Raw genomic sequence first — 18,510 nt, 5'->3', positions numbered from 1 at the left:
CCTACATCTCGGCAGATGGCTATGTACAAGTACCCTACAGTTGACACATTGAGCATACATTTAGCACATTTTCCAAATAAATTGACCTTTCTTTTCTAAATGAATTAGACAATTCTCAGTGTAATGGTTGCCCTCCCCAAAACATGTCAGCATGATTTCATTGTGTGAGTCATCATATGCAAAGTAGTCTACACAATTGTCAAAACAGTCAAGAACATAATATTTTAAGAATTTCTTTACTGTAAACAGTAAATTCATGACAGTGTTCAACAGGTCAGATGGTATTGTAACTTTACTAGTTTGTAGAAAATAATTTTACAACCGTGTATACTACAGTTTCCTCTGTTATTTGGCTAATTTCTTGACATTTTTTCAAACGGCATTCTGTGGAAGGAATTTAGTTTCGACACACGGGCAAACTGTTTTTGGAGTGATATGAGCAAGTGATGAGGATCCATGTAGTTGTGCTGAACCATCCAGTTTATTTTGACAGAAGGACTAAATGAATGCAAATGAGCCAAAGCAATTGAGAAGGATCTATACCATTTTGATGGTACTGACCATTTATGTGGGAGAAGGTCTAGTGCTGATTCAAGAATGAGCTGTTTTGGGAGGTATATGACATTTTGCTAGTTATCTGATCTGTTGTGCAGAAGTGTAAGAATGTTTAGCCAAATGACCCAAAATTTATAGAAATGTCATCTCGGTTTCAAGAAATTAGCCAAACCAATCGAGAAAAACTGTAATGGGAAGCGTTCGCTTCTGCAGCCACTAAACGCTCGTAGGTAGATGGTAGCTACCAGAGGTTTAGTCCTGAGGGGCCGAGGGCATGCACTCTGCCTGGGTTGTCAGTTGTCACGGTGTGCTTCAGTCCTCGCTGCGGTTACTGGAGGTATGTTTTTAGAATTTTATATGTGCGCTAGCGTGTAGCCCCATATCTGTTGTTTATCTATGGCCAAACTTCATGTGAGTTGTTTTAAATACAGGCGCTACCTCTGCAGCATGCCTTACGCTTCCGGGTAGTCTCGGCCTGTCAACCTGAACTACGGAAGGTATTTTGACTTGATTTAATGTTGTCTGATGCCCATACATGTAAGCATGTAGTAGAGGAATGTAGGCCTATTGTTAAAGATCTGTTTGTAATCTAAGGTTTGGTCCGGAGGATTCTGAAAGCACTCTGCTGTGCGTGACGAGGGGACATGTTTGTGCCTTTTGCAGAATGAAGGTAAATCACAATTGTATAGTTGTTTATATGTATGTGTAAACATTATAAACTGTGAATATGTCCATCCTGATTATGATTAACATTGTGTAACCTTTAGTGTATTGAATGCTCCTCTTAATATCATTGTGCAAGCATTTAGAAACATGTAAACATTGACTATGCAGCTAGCCTAATGGTGATTTTTGTTTCAGCAGGGCAACGCCACTGCTGCTTTGCCTTACCTGAGATTTTATGTGTGAACCAGTTATTGCCCTTTTTGGTTTGTTATTTTGGATAGTTTTGTTTTGTTGTTTTTCATTCTGTTTGCTGCTGCTGCTGCATCGCTCCACCACCCTGTTGGCCTGGGTATGTACTGACTGCCACCCATAGTCATTATTGTAAGTTAACTTTACTAGGCCCTTGTAGTTGATGGTCTCACCTAGCCTTTCCGATCTTTCTATAGCCTGAGCAGTTTCACAGGGCGCATGCCATATATATGTAGTGGTAAATGAGCACCCTATAGTGTTTGCTGTGATCAAGTGTGTAGTGCTCTGAGTGCATCAGCCCCGCTCTCCTAGTTAAAGTAACCAACCTCTGAGACTGCTCAGGTCTGACCATTATTAGTGGCAGCCAGTGACTTAACCCCTTGTGTGCCACATTTTCTTTTGATTTATTTTCTGTATCAGCAGCAGGTTTATGTTTCTTTGTTTGTTATTATTTAAATAAATATTTACTGTTATTTTGACTGGAACCTCACGTCTCTGCCTTTCACTCACTTATCTGTGTGCGGGAAACCCTCTTGTGCTAAACCTGGTCTAAGAACCATTGGTATACAAGTATATCTGGTGGTGCAAGGCCACCAGTGGCGTAGTCGTTAAAGCACACACTTTACTCAAATCTCCAACCTACCCCCTGTTACACAGATAAAGCACCCTAAAACTGTATGGGAAGAGCTAGGAAATTATCTCAAGGCATGGGACCTCAATCACTAAGAAAACTATTGGAAACACTTAATACCACAGCGGATTAAAATCCTGCAGTGCATGTATGATACCCCTGTTTCAGAAGGAACCTGTTCAGGCTCACCTGAGGTTTACCAATGAACATCAAACTGGATTAGGATATCATTGGGAGGTGCTGGAATCAGGTGACACCAAAATCAGACTGTTTGGTATTAACACAACTCAATGTGTTTTGAGGAAGAGAAATGTTGCCTATGATCCCAAGAACAACACCTTCTCCAACATCACAAATGAAAGTGGTATCATTATGTTTTGAGGTTGTTTGTCTGGCCAAGACACAGGACAACTTCACATCGTCAAGAAATGGATGGAGGGAGACATGTAAACGTACAATGCTACATGCTAACCTCTTTACCACCACCACTAGACTGAAGGTGAGTCATGGATTGGCCTCCCGATATGATAACAATCCATACCATTCAGCCCAAGCAATGAAGGAGTAGCTCAAGCAGAAGCACATTGAGGTCACAAAGTGGCCTAGACAGTTTCCAAACATCAACCCTATAATAATCATGGGGAGGGAACAGAAGCTCCCATTTGTCAAGCTACAGTCATACAACTTAAATGATTTAGAGATGATCTGCAAAGAAAAATGGACAAAAATCCCTTCTAATATATCCACAAACATTGTCATTAACTGAAAGAAACATCTGACCTCTGTACAAGAAAACAAGGGCTTTGCCACCAAGTATTTTGTCTTCTTTGACTAGAGGGGTCAAATACTTATTTTCCTCAATGGAATACAAATCAATTAAAATATATACTTCAAAGTTATTTTCTGGATTTTCTTTTTGATATTCTGTCTCTCCATATTAGAATACATTTTATCATTTTTGTCTTTATTAGTGGGCAAATAAACAAAATCAGCAAGGGATCAAATACTTATTTTCCTCACTGTACATACATACATACATACATACATACATACATACATACATACATACATACATACATACATACATACATACATACATACATACATACATACATACATACATACATGCATACATACATACATACATACATACATACATACATACATACATACATAGGTGCATACGTACATAGGTGCATACGTACAGTACATATGTACATACATACATACATACATACATACATACATACATACATACAGTGCCCTCCATAATTATTGGCACCCCTGGTTGAGATGTGTTTTTTAGCTTCCAATTATTATTATTTTTTTCTAAATAATATGGGACCTTAATGGAAAAAAAGAGAAAAATCCAACCTTCAATGCAAGTGCATTTATTCAGTGGGGAAAAAATCCCACATAAAGAAATAATTATTTGACATCAAATAATGTGTGTCACAATTATTAGCACCCCTGGTGTTAATATTTTGTACAACCCCCTTTTGCCAACAAAATAGCACCTAATCTTCTCCTATAATGTTTCACAAGATGGGAAAAGACAGAAAGAGGGATCTTCAGCCATTCCTCTTTGCAGAATCTCTCTAAATCATCCAGAGACCTGGGTCCTCTCCTCTGTACTCTCCTCTTCAGCTCACCCCACAGGTTCTCAATGGGGTTGAGGTCTGGGGACTGAGATGGCCATGGGCCATTTTGTGTCTGGTGAACCATTTCTGTGTAGATTTGGCCATATGTTTAGGGTCATTGTCTTGCTGAAAGACCCAGTGACGACCCATCTTCAGCTTTCGGGCAGAGGGCAACAGATTTTGATTTAAAATGTCCTGGTATTTCAAAGCATTCATGATGCCATGCACCCTAGCAAGGTTCCCAGGGCCTTTGGAAGCGAAACAGCCCCACAGCATCACTGACCCACCCCCATACTTCACAGTGGGTATGAGGTGCTTTTCAGCATGCACATCTTTCGTGGCACGCCAGAACCACTTAGAGTGTTTGTTGCCAAAAAGCTCAATCTTGGTCTCATCTGACCAAAGCACACGGTCCCAGTTGAAGCCCCAATACCGCTTGGCGAACTCCAGACGTTTGCGTTTATGATTGTGAGTGAGGAAAGGTTTTCTCCGTGCATGCCTCTCAAACAGCTTGTTGGTGTGTAGACAGCGCCTGATGGTTGATTTGGAGACTTTGTGACCCCAGGATGCTACCATTTGTTGTAATTCTGTAACAGTGAGCTTTGGAGATCTTTTGATTTCTCTTACCATCCTCCTCACTGTGCGTGGTGGCAAAAGAAACTTGGGTCCTCGTCCAGGCTTGTTTACCACTGTTCCAGTGTTTTGAACTTCTTAATTATTCATCTCACAGTGGATATGGGCAGCTGCAGTTGAGTGGCAATCTTCTTGTAGCCTCTGCCTGACCTGTGAAGGTCGACGCACATCTGCCTCACTTGTATGCTGTGTTCCTTTGTCTTTCCCATGTTTAAGAGTGGATAAGAGAGAAATGGCCTCGGTGTCACGTCATATTTATACCCCAGGGAAACAGGAAGTGATGAATTACTAATTAAATGTTCCTACATACTCTGGTAAACTTTGTAAACTACTGTAGAAATGACAGAAATGCTTCAATTATATTTATTTCCTGGGAATTGTTAAGGGTGCCAATAATTGTGGAACAGGTGATTTAATGAAAAATAATTATTTTTCAGTCAGGGATTTTTTTATTTTCTTACAATTCATTTGAGTTGAAGGCTACATTTTCCTACAATTTTCAGTGTGACAGTATTCTTCTGCAATAAACACTGAATTTATTTTAAGGCTTTTAACACATCTCAACCAGGGGTGCCAATAATTATGGAGGGCACTGTACATACATACATACATACATACATACATACATACATACATACATACATACATACATACATACATACATACATACATACATACATACATACATACATACATACATACATACATACATACATACATACATACATACATACATACATACATACATACATACATACATATATACATACATACATAGGCCTACATGTGCGTACATACATACATACATACATACATACATACATACATACATACATACATACATACATACATACATACATACATACATACATACATACAAACAAACAAACAAATGAAAGGGTTTTAACTACTAACAACACTCTCAGCTGATATTCCACATGTTATTCTTTACTGTATGTGTAATATATATCAGAATGTCTCGGTCGGTCAGGCAGGCAGGCAGGCAGGCAGGCAGGCGGCGGGTCCCTTGCTCTCCCAGCTGTTCTTGCTTAATCTTTCATGTGGAATGGCCAGTAAAGTGGCAGCAGGGGCGTCACATGGCCCTTCGTTTCGTTCCACTGACACAAATAAATCACTATGGCCAAAAAACATGCTGGGAATTTTGTTGACTTCAGCTCCCTGAAAGCTCTTTTGTTGGGAGGCGAGTTTTGCCCGACCCCTTATTTATGTAAAGCTGCATAGCCCGCTGTTCATGTAGGTTAAAAGCTCAGCTTCTGTGCTGCAATCTTTCTCTCTGCAGCAGTTAGCTAAAAAAAAAATTAAACCGTTGCAGAAAACTTTACAAGAGGACAAAGTTCGGTAACACTTCACTTGACGCCGGAATCATTGGCATGACATGACATGTCTGATCATACTGTCAAAACAATGTCATGACACTGTTATGGACGAGTCACAAACATGATGTCAATGTCATAGACTTTTATGGTCATGAAAAGTTGTCATTATTTGGGTTGTCTTTACGATAATCAAGTGTCACTTCAGTCAAGTGAACACTTCAGTGACCACTTCAGTCAAGTTCAATATGCTGTTGTATTGCTCACACTACCCTTGTCAGTGCCCGGTGATGTCACATTTTTCGGCTAAGGCCTTTCCGAGATCTGAGCTATTCTAATGGGGGCAGTTTTTGTTTACATGTTAAAAATTCTTAGCATAGGCCTACTCCAAATATTTTCCCAAAAGGTATCGCTGTTTGTTAGTTGTCTGCTGATGTTGCAAAACTTTTTGGATGCTTTTGGGAATAAATCAAGATGTTTTTTAAAAATGTAAACAAACACCTGCCCCCATGACAATGATCAGGATCTCGGAAAAGGCTGAACAAAAAAAAAATCTCAGGTACTGACAAGTCTAGGCAGGGTAGTGTGACAACAGTCATAAAATGTTTATGGCGTTGACATAATGTTTATGACACGTGCATGACACGCATGCTACGCAGGCTACGACACCGTTATGATGCTGTTATGACATATGATTGACGCCGTCATCAAGTAAATTGTTATCCAAAGTTCTAACTTGTCATAACATGGTTTTGTCATCAAATCAAAGCAAATTAAACAGTGTTGGAAGCTTATACTGTAAAAATAAACACCATAACACAGATTTTTTTGTCACAGAAACATTACACTTTATTGAAAGCCATAATAATAATAATAATAGTAATAATAATAATAATAATAATAATAACAATAATAATGATGATGATGATGATAATAATGATGATAGAAAATAACTACTTAGAAATAACTTAGAAATAACTCACTAAAATTGCTGTTAGTCTTGTGCTGGATCTCAAATGTGCACTTCATTGTTCATGTTCTAGTGCGTACGCCGTATTCATTACTCACTGAAGCATAGTGGCTGAAGTGCACAAGTGCACAATCTGAGACACAGGGTCCGTTCCAATATGCGACCTTGCGTCCTCCACTTGTGCTTGTGGCCTCGTACCAGGAAGTAATATGTCATGATGACATCACTGACAACAGTATTATATTTCAATATCTTGCAAGGGCTCAAGTGTAAAGTAGTTTTCTCATTTGCAAACTGGGTGGTGAATGTAAAATAGTCCCCCAAAATTGTTTTGGCTAGACTGACAGCGGGGAAACTTTATTGTTTTCTCCACGGACGAGGGGCCAAGAGGTGGGACGAGGCCACAAGCACAAGTGGAGGACGCATATTGTACTGCACACACAGTATTGGTCTCACATGGACCACCTTGGGTCACTGCTTTCTGCCATCTTGGTCCACTGATGTGTTCATGGCCGTGATGTGGTTTGGAAATGGCCTACAGAGACTCAGCTGGTGTTTTCAAGGCAGGCTGGGCTACTTCTCAGTGACTAGACCCAGGGATGACTGGAGCACTCAGCATACCTTTTTAAGAGATAAAATTAGAGATTTTTTAAAGACAAAATAACTGACGTTTCTACGCACCTGTGTCTTCCTCGGAGTCTGTGGAACTCTGAGGAAGACGCAGGTGCGTCGAAACGTCAGTCACTTTGTGCACCAAAATGGAAAAAAAAACTCTAAAAATGTATGCTGAGTGCTCCAGTCATCCCTGGGGCTAGTCTTTGAGAAGTAGCTCAGCCTGCCTTGATTCTGCTGTCCTCGACTGTGAGCACCATAAGGGTTGAAGAGCTCCGCAAACATCCTTTCTCCAGCTGATGTCTTGTCCATCTACAGACGTAATGTATGGTGGAAACCAGTTGGAGGGTTGTCTCGTCAGTCACAGAACCATAAACTGTCAGAAACACAGTACGGTACATGCTTGGGTTTTTTTTTTCAGTAAATGTGTGACAAAAGGTTGATTATTCAACGTATAAGCTCCGTGTCCCAAAGAGGAGGATCCCAAAGAGGCTGATGGCCAGTTTGTCACCACCAGCAGCAGTGAGTGAGGGCGGTGTGTGGTGAAACCAAGAGTCAGTCGGAGCCGAGTGAGTTTATGGTTACCTCCTCGATGTTGGGCAATTTCCATTTCTCTAGTGGGCACTGTACAAAAAAAAAACAACCCCAAACTGTAGCCACAACACTTGAGGACAACTCTGGAGTGGTGGCCACTGCCATCTGCTAGCTTATCAACCCTACCTCGCACACACAGGGAAGCTGACAGGTGGGGGGGGGGGGGGGGCAAAGGGGTCGGTTGTCCCAGGCCCTGGGACAGAGGGGCCCAAGAATTGGGTTGTCGTTACATTGTATGTGTTGGGCAGTGGAGGTTCCTTTCAGATGACTTTGTCCTGGGCCCAGCCAAAGCTGTCGGCGGCCCTGTCAGCGGGGCTGGCAAAGGGGTCAGTTGTCCCGGGCACTTGGACAGAGGGGGCCCAGAATTGGGTTCTCATTACATTGTATGTGTTGGGCGAGCGGCAGGGGGGGCTCTTTCAGATGTCTTAGTCCTGGGCCCAGCCAAAGCTGTCGTCGGCCCTGCGCCCACATATAGAGCGTCCTGTTGCGCAAGCGCGTGCCGTGCCGTGCGAGGTCAGACGAGGCCATACGCACATTAATTCTCCTCTCACCTTCTCCTTCTCCGCTTGCCTTTAGTATTTATGTTGGTTACCAGGCAACCAGGGTCCATTTAGGAGGTTCATCATGTATGTTGATGATGTTGATGCTGGTGTGTGTGTGTGTGCGTGCGTGCGTGCGTGCGTGCGTGCGTGCGTGCGCGTGTGTGTGTGTGTGTGTGTGTGTGCGTGTGTGTGTGTGTGTGTGTGTGTGTGTGTGTGTGTGTGTGTGCGCGTGCGTGCGTGCATGTGTGTGTGTAGGAGACTGTAGAGGTCAGAGGGGGTGGGGGGGGTGATCAGATAAGGAGAGAGCACTACTGTATTCCTGTATATTATCTCTCAGTCAAGTGTTGTGTTATTCTCTCCTCTCCATCTCTCTCCCTCTCTCTATCTCTCTCTCTCTCTCTCTCTCTCTCTCTCTCTCTCTCCTTTTCTCTTTTCGAAAGAGGACACTTGAAGCTGGCTGTGTGTTGTTGCCTGGGGGGTTCTGTAGCCCCCTGCATGGGGCAGCATCGAGGTGGGGGGGCTCTCTCTCTCTCTCTCTGTCTCTCTCTCTGTCGGTTTTCCTGTGTCTCTCCATCACACCTCCAGGAGGCCGGGGGGGCCCTCTGCGGCTTGAGGGGGGTCGGGCTGGAGTCGACAGATGGGCTTGTTACACATGGGGCAGACGCTGCGGATCTCCAACCACTTCACCAAACACCTGAGAGACGGAGGGGCAGAGAGAGAGAGGGGGGGTGGGGGTTAGTTATACAAGCAGACAGGAAAAGAGAGAGGGAGAGAGAGAGGTTGAGAGAGAAAGAGAGATAGGTTAAGAGAGATTTTTTATTTTTATTTTCAACACCTTTATTAGAAACACTTGGAATACAGAATCACAAAATGTGCCACCACCAAAATGGAAATCACCAAAATGTGCAATCACCAAAAACAAATGTTACAATGGTAAATAAATGACTTACATCTCAGTCAGGTGCCAACAAATGTGCAAAAAACAATTCATCATTTAAGAGAGAGAGAGTTTCAAAGGTGGAGACAGAGAAATAACCAGAAGAGTGAATAGAGAGAGGGCACAGAGGAACGGCAGGGAAGGAAATCAGAGACACACGAATCAAAGAATTGAAGAAGCTTTGATGTGCTTGAGAGTCCCCATTACTGTAATTCCATGCATAGTCAAACAGCCACTTGAGAGGTACGAAATGGCATTTCATATTTCAATAATGTGCATAGGTGTGCTGCTGTAGCAATTTACTTTGGGCAAAGGGACAGAATATGACTCCTTGGGCCCCTGGGGCAGAAACAAAACACTTTCAAAAAAGTACTTCCAAAAAGGGCATTTTCCCCCCCATGCAGTAGTGCAAAGAGTCAGGTGCTTTAGCTCCTGAGGTGCATAGTGAGGTGTTAGTATCACACACTGAACTCAGGGTGCATTCAGACTCACTAAGGTGCTGGTTGCACGTATCCGGATATTTCTAAATGCGGATATTTTTTTATCCATTTATGTGTAAACACGAGATATGGATAAAAATAAAAACTCCATTGTGAAAGGTGCGATTTAGCCCCCTAAATAGGATATTTTTAAAGGCCAACTTCCGATAAAACTCAGTTTTACTCACTCCTTTCGAAGATCGGACGGTCACCCCAAGTTAAACTCACTTGCAAGGCTCTCATAGCGGTGCGTCAACTCTCCTGGCTGTGTTTCCCGGTGTTTCCCAATTTACATAAATAATGCAGAGAAACGAGCGAATCACGAAAGCCTTTCTGTGTTTCGTCACGTCGAAAGAAGGCGTTGCCCACAAAGGTTTATATCGACCCATTTATCTAAAAACATGTCGAGTATATTTTTTCTGCTTGTTTTCAAAACAAGCAACGTCTGGTGGCCCGAAACATAGCTTAGCTTAGCTATCAGCTGGTTGCTACTCTCAGGTACACACACAGCACAAAGCCTCATACATAAAGCCTGCTCACTCCGGTTGCTCCGTGCCTGCAGCTCGCCTATGGGTCGCTGTCGAAAGAGCACAGCCCTGAATGGAGCCTGCACGCCTCCGTTGGCGCCCCTATAGTGCAGTACCACCCGGGGAAGTGGCGACTCTGTTTCCCATTACATTCTCCCCAAGAACTGGAGGACTGAGCCAATCAGAGACGCGTTTCTTCGAGAGCAGGAGGAGTGAGCCAATCAGAGACGCATTTCCACGAGAAAAACGGAACACTCTCTCGTTTCTCCACAAGCCACCTTGCCAGCTTGCAAAAACGTCTTGAAACAAAGCAACCAGAACGTTTTTTTAAAACAGGACCAACGCGTAACACATTCAATAACAATTGGGAACACGGCAATATTAATTAAATGACGTTGAGAGGCCATCTTTAAATGTGTCGTTTTGAAATGGGCTTCTAAAACTCAGTTTATGTGTAAATGAGGAACCAAAATTTTCAAAAATATCCATCTAAGTGTAAACGGTTCCTCAGGGTGTGTTCTCACTAAAAGAACTAAAAGAACAGTGAGTAGGAAGCCAGCCAGCCAGTGTTGCCATTCGCAAGTGCATCTAATAGTTCTTAGACAATTAGCAAAATTAGGTTATTGAAAGAGGAAAACAACTGCAAACTGCTCTTTGCAAATGAACTTAGTTTCACGAAGACCTTTGATAGAAGCTGGGCTTGGAAAAAGACTTTTCGCTAATTGGTTTGTTCTCGACAGAAATAGCACTTTGATGTTTTTGTTCAACCTTTAAATAGACTTCCTGAAATGTGTCAGACGTACCATAAGACATGAACACAAGACTAAGTCTGGGCCTTTTTAAGTTGGGAGGAAGACACAGACACAGTTATGTAAGGGATCAGGACTGCCAAGGTCATTTCAAAACTTTGTGTACATTTCATCTTATATGAGGGAACTCTCGGAAAGATTAAATATTTCGATCATACGGGAGGTCAGTGGGCAGGGCAGGATAAAGGTGGCCCGGGGCCCCTAGGCCATATGGTTGCTGTGGGCCCCCCGGAAGGCAAATTTCATAATTAAATAACTTGGAATTAAGGTTAACATGTCTGCTGCCAACTGTGGAGAGGGGTCTTAACAAGATATAAAACTGTACTCAACATTACAGATTCATTTTCCAATATTGCATATTTGTCATTTTGCCTTTTTTGTTGTTGCAATTTTTGGCTTTTGACCAATTGGGGGCCCCCTGGCAGGTGGCGGCCCGTAGGCTACAGCTATATCTAGCCTGTGTGTTAATCCGGCCCTGTCAGTGGAATAACAGCTGTTGAAGTGTCTACTTCCATAGAAAATAATGACGAGGAGACTCTGCTTTGTGTCACAGTCAAAATTGTTTGCCTCCCTACGCCATTTCCTCAGAGCTGGTCGCCGCAGCAACCGTTATCCCATACTTTATGTCCACCTGGACAGCCAATGGGAAAGGAGAATGCCATTGTTAAGGGAGATAACATCTATGAAAGGCGTTCTGCACCAAACAAGCTGTCAGCAAAGAGTCACCCTAAAGGCAATCCACGGACTATAAGCTGTTCCACAACTAGTTCACAACAAACACAGATCACATAACAAAATGAGGAAATTCTGTCTTTTGTCAGCGCAGTGTAGAGTGTTTTTGCGGGCTACACTCTTGAAGGCATACACCAGATGTGATTTGAAAACAACAATGGAGATTCATAAGAAAATAAGACTAAATCCTAAAAATAGAACAACAGGGGTCTGTTTCAGGTGCTGACCAAATCACTATACTATGCACCATTAGTATGTTATATAGGTATAGTCTCACAAGGAAGCTTGACACCACTTTAATTGAGATTTCATCAAAATATTGCCAACAAGTGAGTGATGACGCTGTAAGATTAAAATGTCTCTGATAACAGCCTTTGTCAGTTTCTCCTATCATTATTACTTTGCTGGTATGGGCATGCATGCCTTTCTTGTGATGCCAAGGAGTTCTGCATTCTCCCGTAATGACACCTACTTTGGTCTGTTTGTTTTTCTACCTGCAGATGCAAAGCAAACTGTATAGATATTCACGAGGTGTGTTAAAGCAAGCGTGCAAATTCTATACTCTTGCAGCAGGGAATGTTAGATTGCAGAGTGGCAGATTCCTAAATATCCTCGTTCATAGATAGCAGCAAACATACTTGAGGATTTAGAGAGGACTTAAGAGCCATGAAAGCGTTCATAAGTGCTGTGGTTTGATGAGAGTAAGACTGACACTGGAACGAAGAGGGAAACAAAGGCAGGGTTTTTAAAAAGGCCCAGGAGGGGTAGCCAGGTCGGGCAAGCGTGACTCTTACTTTTTGTGAAAAGCATGAGAGCAGGGACACACTCCCAGCTCATCGCGACTTCTGAACTCCTCCAGGCACACTGCACAGGTCTGCTGCAGGTCAGACAGAGGAGGGGGAGAGAGAGAGGGGCGGGGCGGTGGAAGAGAGAGGGAGGGGGGGGAGAGAGAGAGAGAGAGAGAGAGAGAGAGAGAGAGAGAGAGAATGGAAGAGAGAGAGAGAGAAAGAGAGAGAGAGAGAGAAAGAGAGAGAGAGAGACAGAAAGAGAAAAACAAAGAAAGAGAAAGAGTGATACAACGAGAGAGAGAAAGAAAAACAAAGTGAAGAGATGGACAGAAATTGAGAGTGATGGAAAGAGAGAGAGAAAGAGAAGAGAAGAGAAGAGAAGAGAAGAGAAGAGAAGAGAAGAGAAGAGAAGAGAAGAGAAGAGAAGAGAAGAGAAGAGAAGAGAAGAGAAGAGTTCACAGTGTTAGTCCATGAGAACGTCGTTACATTAGCCATTTTGGCTTTTATGAATCGTGCACAGTTTGTGTCTTCGCTCAGTATGTCTCTCTGCAGCATGTCCTCTAGCACTTCCATTCGCTCGCTTGTGGAAAATTTTCCCTCTTGTATCTCTTCCAACTTGCTGAAGCATGAGGTGCCCTGGCCTGTGTGCATCGCGGTGCTATCTGACTCTGACTCACAAGCCAAAATGCGTTCAGACGTGTCCACATATTTTCTGCAACACTTTCAAGGTTACAATTGTACACACAGCACACACACGGGAAAAAAAGGAACTGAACCTACTCCAAGAAGGCTGAGTTTCTTGCTTGCTCCCTTAAGCACCACCTACAGAAAAAAGAGAGAGAGAGAGAGAGAGAGAGAGAGAGAGAGAGAGAGAGAGAGAGAGAGAGAGAGAGAGAGAGAGAGAGAGAGAGCATTGTAAATCACTGTGTTTGTGTGATGTTGTGTAATGTCAACTTGATGATCTTCGGTGCTGAGTATTCTCCTTTGCGTACCTCATTGTATTTTGTAGAAAAGCCGCACTCTTAGTGTGATTCTTGCATTTTATTTTAGTGGGTTAGAGCTAACCCGTGTGCACGAATCACACCCGAGAGTGCGGCTCTTCTACAAAATATAAATGTTGTTGTTCGCTCATACCCAAAGACTTTGTGAAAAACAATTGGGAGTTGAGCGCACTTTCTGGAAAAAAAGAAAGTAGGCCTACCTCATTATAGCCGTACTGTTCTCTCGTCCCTTGCCGTCTCAACCTGCAAAGAATAAAAACCACAAATTAAGTTTTCAGTTCAACTTGGGCCTAGCATGTTATACAATAGAAGCAGTGCTTCAAAGCATTAGTTTTAGATTTATATTTTAATGGGGAACTAAATTAGTATGCCGTCAGAAAGACAATCACAATGTGATTGGTAAGGTGAAAATGTGCTCTGATGATGTCTGTTGTTACGTTTTTAAATTTGAAGATAAATTATACTTGTTTTCACTAAATCATATCTGATTTTCTTTTATGTGATTAAAGAGAAACACAGTAGGTGTCCAGGGGGCACCACTAATGGGGTGGAGACAGTTCAAGGGGGCCTACAAATTCAGCAGTGCTAATTTATATACAGGTGAGTGGGGGGGTGGGGGGTGTAAAAAGAACAGGTTAGTGGTGCCCATTGCAGACCTGGTCCGGGTGCAGCTGGCCTATATAACACTGTAAGATGTTTAGTTTAGTGGTGCCCATTGCATTGCAGACCTGGTCCGGGTGCAGCTGGCCCAGATGGGGGTTTACTGTAAGGTAGTGTGTTAGGGTGGGTGGGGGTAGGGTGGATTTAGTGTAAGGGTGGGTGGGGGTCGGTGTGGGTGTAGTAGTGTGTTAGGGTGGCTGGGGGTCGGGTGGGTCGGTGTGGGTGTAGTAGTGTGTTAGGGTGGGTGGGGGTCTGGTGGGGAGGTGTGGGTGTAGTAGTGTGTTAGGGTGGGTGGGGGTCCATTGCAGACCTGGTTTACTGTAAGGTAGTGTGTACTGTAAGGGTGGGTGTGGGTCGGGTGGGTGTGTACTGTAAGGGTGGGGGTCCATTGCAGATCTGGTCCGGGTGCAGCTGGCCCATATATAACACTGTAAGGGTGGGTGGGGGTTGGTGTGTGTGTAGTGTGTAAGGGTGGGTGGGGGTTGGTGTGGGTGTAGTGTGTTAGGGTGGGTGGGGGTTGGTGTGGGTGTAGTGTGTTAGGGTGGGTGGGGGTTGGTGTGGATTTAGTGTAAGGGTGGGTGGGGGTCGGTGTGGGTGTAGCAGTGTGTAAGGGTGGGTGGGGGTCCATTGTAGACCTGGTCCGGGTGCAGCTGGCCCAGATGGCACTGGGATTACTGAGTGGAGGTCGGTGTGGGTGTAGTGTGTTAGGGTGGGTGGGGGTTGGTGTGGGTGTAGTGTGTTAGGGTGGGTGGGGGTTGGTGTGGGTGTAGTGTGTTAGGGTGGGTGGGGTTGGTGTGGGTGTAGTGTGTTAGGGTGGGTGGGGGTTGGTGTGGGTGTAGTGTGTTAGGGTGGGTGGGGGTTGGTGTGGGTGTAGTGTGTAAGGGTGGGTGGGGGTTGGTGTGGGTGTAGTGTGTTAGGGTGGGTGGGGGTCGGTGTACTGTAAGTGTGTTAGGGTGGGTGGGGGTGGGTGTGGGTCGGGTGGGTGTAGTGTGTGTACTGTAAGGGTGGGTGGGGGTCCATTGCAGACCTGGTCCGGGTGCAGCTGGCCTATATAACACTGTAAGATGTTTAGTTTAGTGGTGCCCATTGCAGACCTGGTTCTGGTACAGCTGGCCCAGATGACTCTGGGTTTACTGTAAGGTAGTGTGTACTGTAAGGGTGGGTGTGGGTCTGTGTGGGCCGGGTGGGTGTAGTGTGTTAGGGTGGGTGGGGGTCTGTGTGGGTTGGTGTGGGTGCAGTGTGTACTGTAAGGATGGGTGGGGGTCTGTGTGGGTCGGGTGGGTGTAGTGTGTTAGGGTGGGTGGGGGTCTGTGTGTGTGGGTGTGGGTGCAGAGTGTGTACTGTAAGGATGGGTGGGGGTCGGGTGGGTGTAGTTTGGGTGTAGTGTGTACTGTAAGGATGGGTGGGGGTCTGTGTGGGTCGGGTGGGTGTAGTGTGTGTAATGGTGGGTGTGGGTCTGTGGGGGTCGGGTGGGTGTAGTGTGTACTGTAAGGGTGGGTGTGGGTCGGGTGGGTGTAGTGTGGGTGTAGTGTGTACTGTAAGGGTGGGTGGGGGTCTGTGTGGGTCGGGTGGGTGTAGTGTGTGTAAGGGTGGGTGGGGGTCGGTGTATACTGTTAGGGTGGGTGTGGGTCCTTTGCAGACCTGGTCCGGGTGCAGCTGGCCCAGATGGGGGTTTACTGTAAGGTAGTGTGTACTGTAAGGGTGGGTGGGGGTCGGGTGGGTGTGTACTGTAAGGGTGGGGGTCCATTGCAGACCTGGTTCTGGTACAGCTGGCCTATATTAACACTGTAAGATGTTTATTTTAGTGGTGCCCATTGCATTGCAGACCTGGTCCTGGTACAGCTGGCCCAGATGGGGGTTTACTGTAAGGTAGTGTAAGGATGGGTGGGGGTCGGGTGGGTGTTGTGTGTGTGTGGGTGGGTGGGGGTAGAGTGGGTGTAGTGTAAGGGTGGGTGGGTGTAGTGTGTGTAATGGTGGGTGTGGGTCCTTTGCAGACCTGGTCCTGGTACAGCTGATGACACCAGATGGGGGTTTACTGTAAGGTAGTGTGAAGGATGGGTGGGGGTCGGGTGGGTGTAGTGTAAGGGTGGGGGTCGGGTGGGTGTAGTGTAAGGGTGGGTGTAGTGTAAGGGTGGGGGTCGGGTGGGTGTAGTGTAGTGGTGGGTGGGTGTAGTGTGTGTAATGGTGGGTGGGGGTCCTTTGCAGACCTGGTCCTGGTACAGCTGGCCCAGATGGGGGTTTACTGTAAGGTAGTGTGTAGTGTAAGGTAGTGTGTAAGGGTGGGTGGGGGTCGGGTGGGTGTAGTGTAAGGGTGGGTGGGTGTAGTGTGTGTAATGGTGGGTGGGGGTCCTTTGCAGACCTGGTCCTGGTACAGCTGGCCCAGATGGGGGTTTCCCACCTGAACAGGTAGCAGCAGAAGATCATGCTGAGCAGGAAGATGAAGAGGCCGATGCCCAGGATGATGACGTAGACGTTGAGGGGCAGGTGGTAGATCTCCTCCGAGCTCATCTTGCACTGGGGGTCAACGATCTGCAGACCCGGGCCACACACGCATCCTGGGGAAAAAGAAGAGGAGAAGGAGAGCACAAATTAGTATTATATATTTCATTTAACCTTCACTGCACTGGGGGTCAACGATCTGCAGACCCAGGCCACACACGCATCCTGCAAAAAGAGGGGAGCGCAAATTAGTGTTATTTCATTTAACCTTTACTGCACTGAGGGGTCAACAATCTGCAGTCCTGGCTGGGCCACACATACGTCCTGGAATCAGGAGAAAGAAGAGGAGAGCACAAATTATTAGTATTTTATAGTAGGATTGGGACCACGCATCATCCCTCACTCAGCTTGCAGGTGCATCACAGTGGGACAGACATCACTGGAAAGGAGAGACTGGAGCACACTGCAGCTTAGTTTTGAAGACTTTATTTTGGGCACACACCCGACTAACGTTTCAGTGTTATTATTTCATTGAACCTTTACTGTAGGCTATGTTACTGTACCATGCAGGGCTTGACATTAACTTTTTCACCCACCGGCCACTGTGGCAAGTGGTTTTCCCAAGTCACTGGCCATTCAGGTATTCCACTAGCCACAGGTTTTATATTGTTTTTTCTTCTTCCTTTATCATGATAGTGTACGTCAAACCTCAAAAAGTGCTAAAGCAAGATGAGAGCATTGCTTTCTACATGGAATTTAGTATATCAAGCAAATACAGTAGAAACTGAGTTACTGAGCTTTTTTGGGCTCAAATACGGTGCAAGCAATTGATACACAAGGGGAAAACAACATAATATAGGCTACTATGATGCTATGTCAATCCAAGGAATAAGCTGCCAGCCAAATTGGCTAGTGACACCGAAAGTATTACTAGCCACAGCCAAGTTTTACCAGTATTTGGCCGGTTGGCAGGTGCCAGTGTCAAGCCCTGGTACCATGACTAAAGACCCACTGAGATGAACAATCTGTTTCTGCAAGGACGATCTGGCCAAGAGACATGTTCATGCAGCACATTAAGGAGGTAAACAAAAAATGCAGAGTAAGTAAAGTGTGCTATCAGCATGAAAACCAGGACATGAAAATGACGGAAATTAACAGAAAGAGAGGAAGTAATTGCGCAATGTGAGATTAGCAAACACGTGTTGAGGCAAACTCTCCTCTGTTAGCCATCTAGTTTCTCTTGCACTTCATTCCCTGTGTTATTCCCTGGAAATACACCAAGTCTAGTTTGACCACGTAAGCATGTAATGTCAAACTAATTTCCGATCATAATGACTCTCGACGGGCTTATAAAGAAGCGGACGATAATGTGCTTGTTTATATGCAAAGTCACATAAACAGAAACAAAACCAAAAATCTGGGGGAGGATTGCAGAAAGGTCACTTGGGCTTTGGGTGAGTCATGCGCGATTGGAAGAGAGACATGAAGACGTCATCATTACAGGGGCCAGCCAGGCCAGCTGACGCTGAGGAGGAGAGGAGGAGGGGGAGAGGGAGAGGAGAGGGGGATAGAGAGAGGAGAGGAGAGGGAGACACTGGGAGAGGAGAGGGGGATAGAGAGAGGAGGAGAGAGGAGGAGGGGAACACCGGGAGAGGAGAGGAGAGGAGAGGAGAGGAGAGGAGAGGAGAGGAGAGGAGAGGAGAGGAGAGGGG

At 45.0% G+C, this 18,510-nt stretch overlaps 1 protein-coding gene across 3 annotated transcripts in view; it reads right to left on the bottom strand.

Moving 5' to 3' along the window:
- Nucleotides 1-8,659: 8,659 nt before the first annotated feature.
- The window catches only part of si:dkey-51a16.9 (RING finger protein 122), a 34,723-nt gene continuing 24,872 nt past the window's right edge, over nucleotides 8,660-18,510 (bottom strand). For 2 of the 3 annotated variants that reach the window (XM_063191163.1, XM_063191164.1), the window contains exons 3-7: nucleotides 16,719-16,914; nucleotides 13,900-13,942; nucleotides 13,479-13,520; nucleotides 12,705-12,787; nucleotides 8,660-9,120 (exon numbers count right to left, since the gene is read on the bottom strand). In XM_063191163.1, coding sequence (XP_063047233.1) covers nucleotides 9,000-9,120; nucleotides 12,705-12,787; nucleotides 13,479-13,520; nucleotides 13,900-13,942; nucleotides 16,719-16,914 — 485 coding nt within the window. In that variant the 3' untranslated portion in view covers nucleotides 8,660-8,999. The remainder of the gene's footprint in view (nucleotides 9,121-12,704; nucleotides 12,788-13,478; nucleotides 13,521-13,899; nucleotides 13,943-16,718; nucleotides 16,915-18,510) is intronic. The other variant, XM_063191165.1, reaches the window with a different exon arrangement.

The sequence above is a fragment of the Engraulis encrasicolus genome, chromosome 24 (genome assembly GCF_034702125.1).
Source record: "Engraulis encrasicolus isolate BLACKSEA-1 chromosome 24, IST_EnEncr_1.0, whole genome shotgun sequence".
NCBI lineage: Eukaryota > Metazoa > Chordata > Actinopteri > Clupeiformes > Engraulidae > Engraulis > Engraulis encrasicolus.
This window is presented reverse-complemented; position numbering and strand designations above follow the sequence as displayed.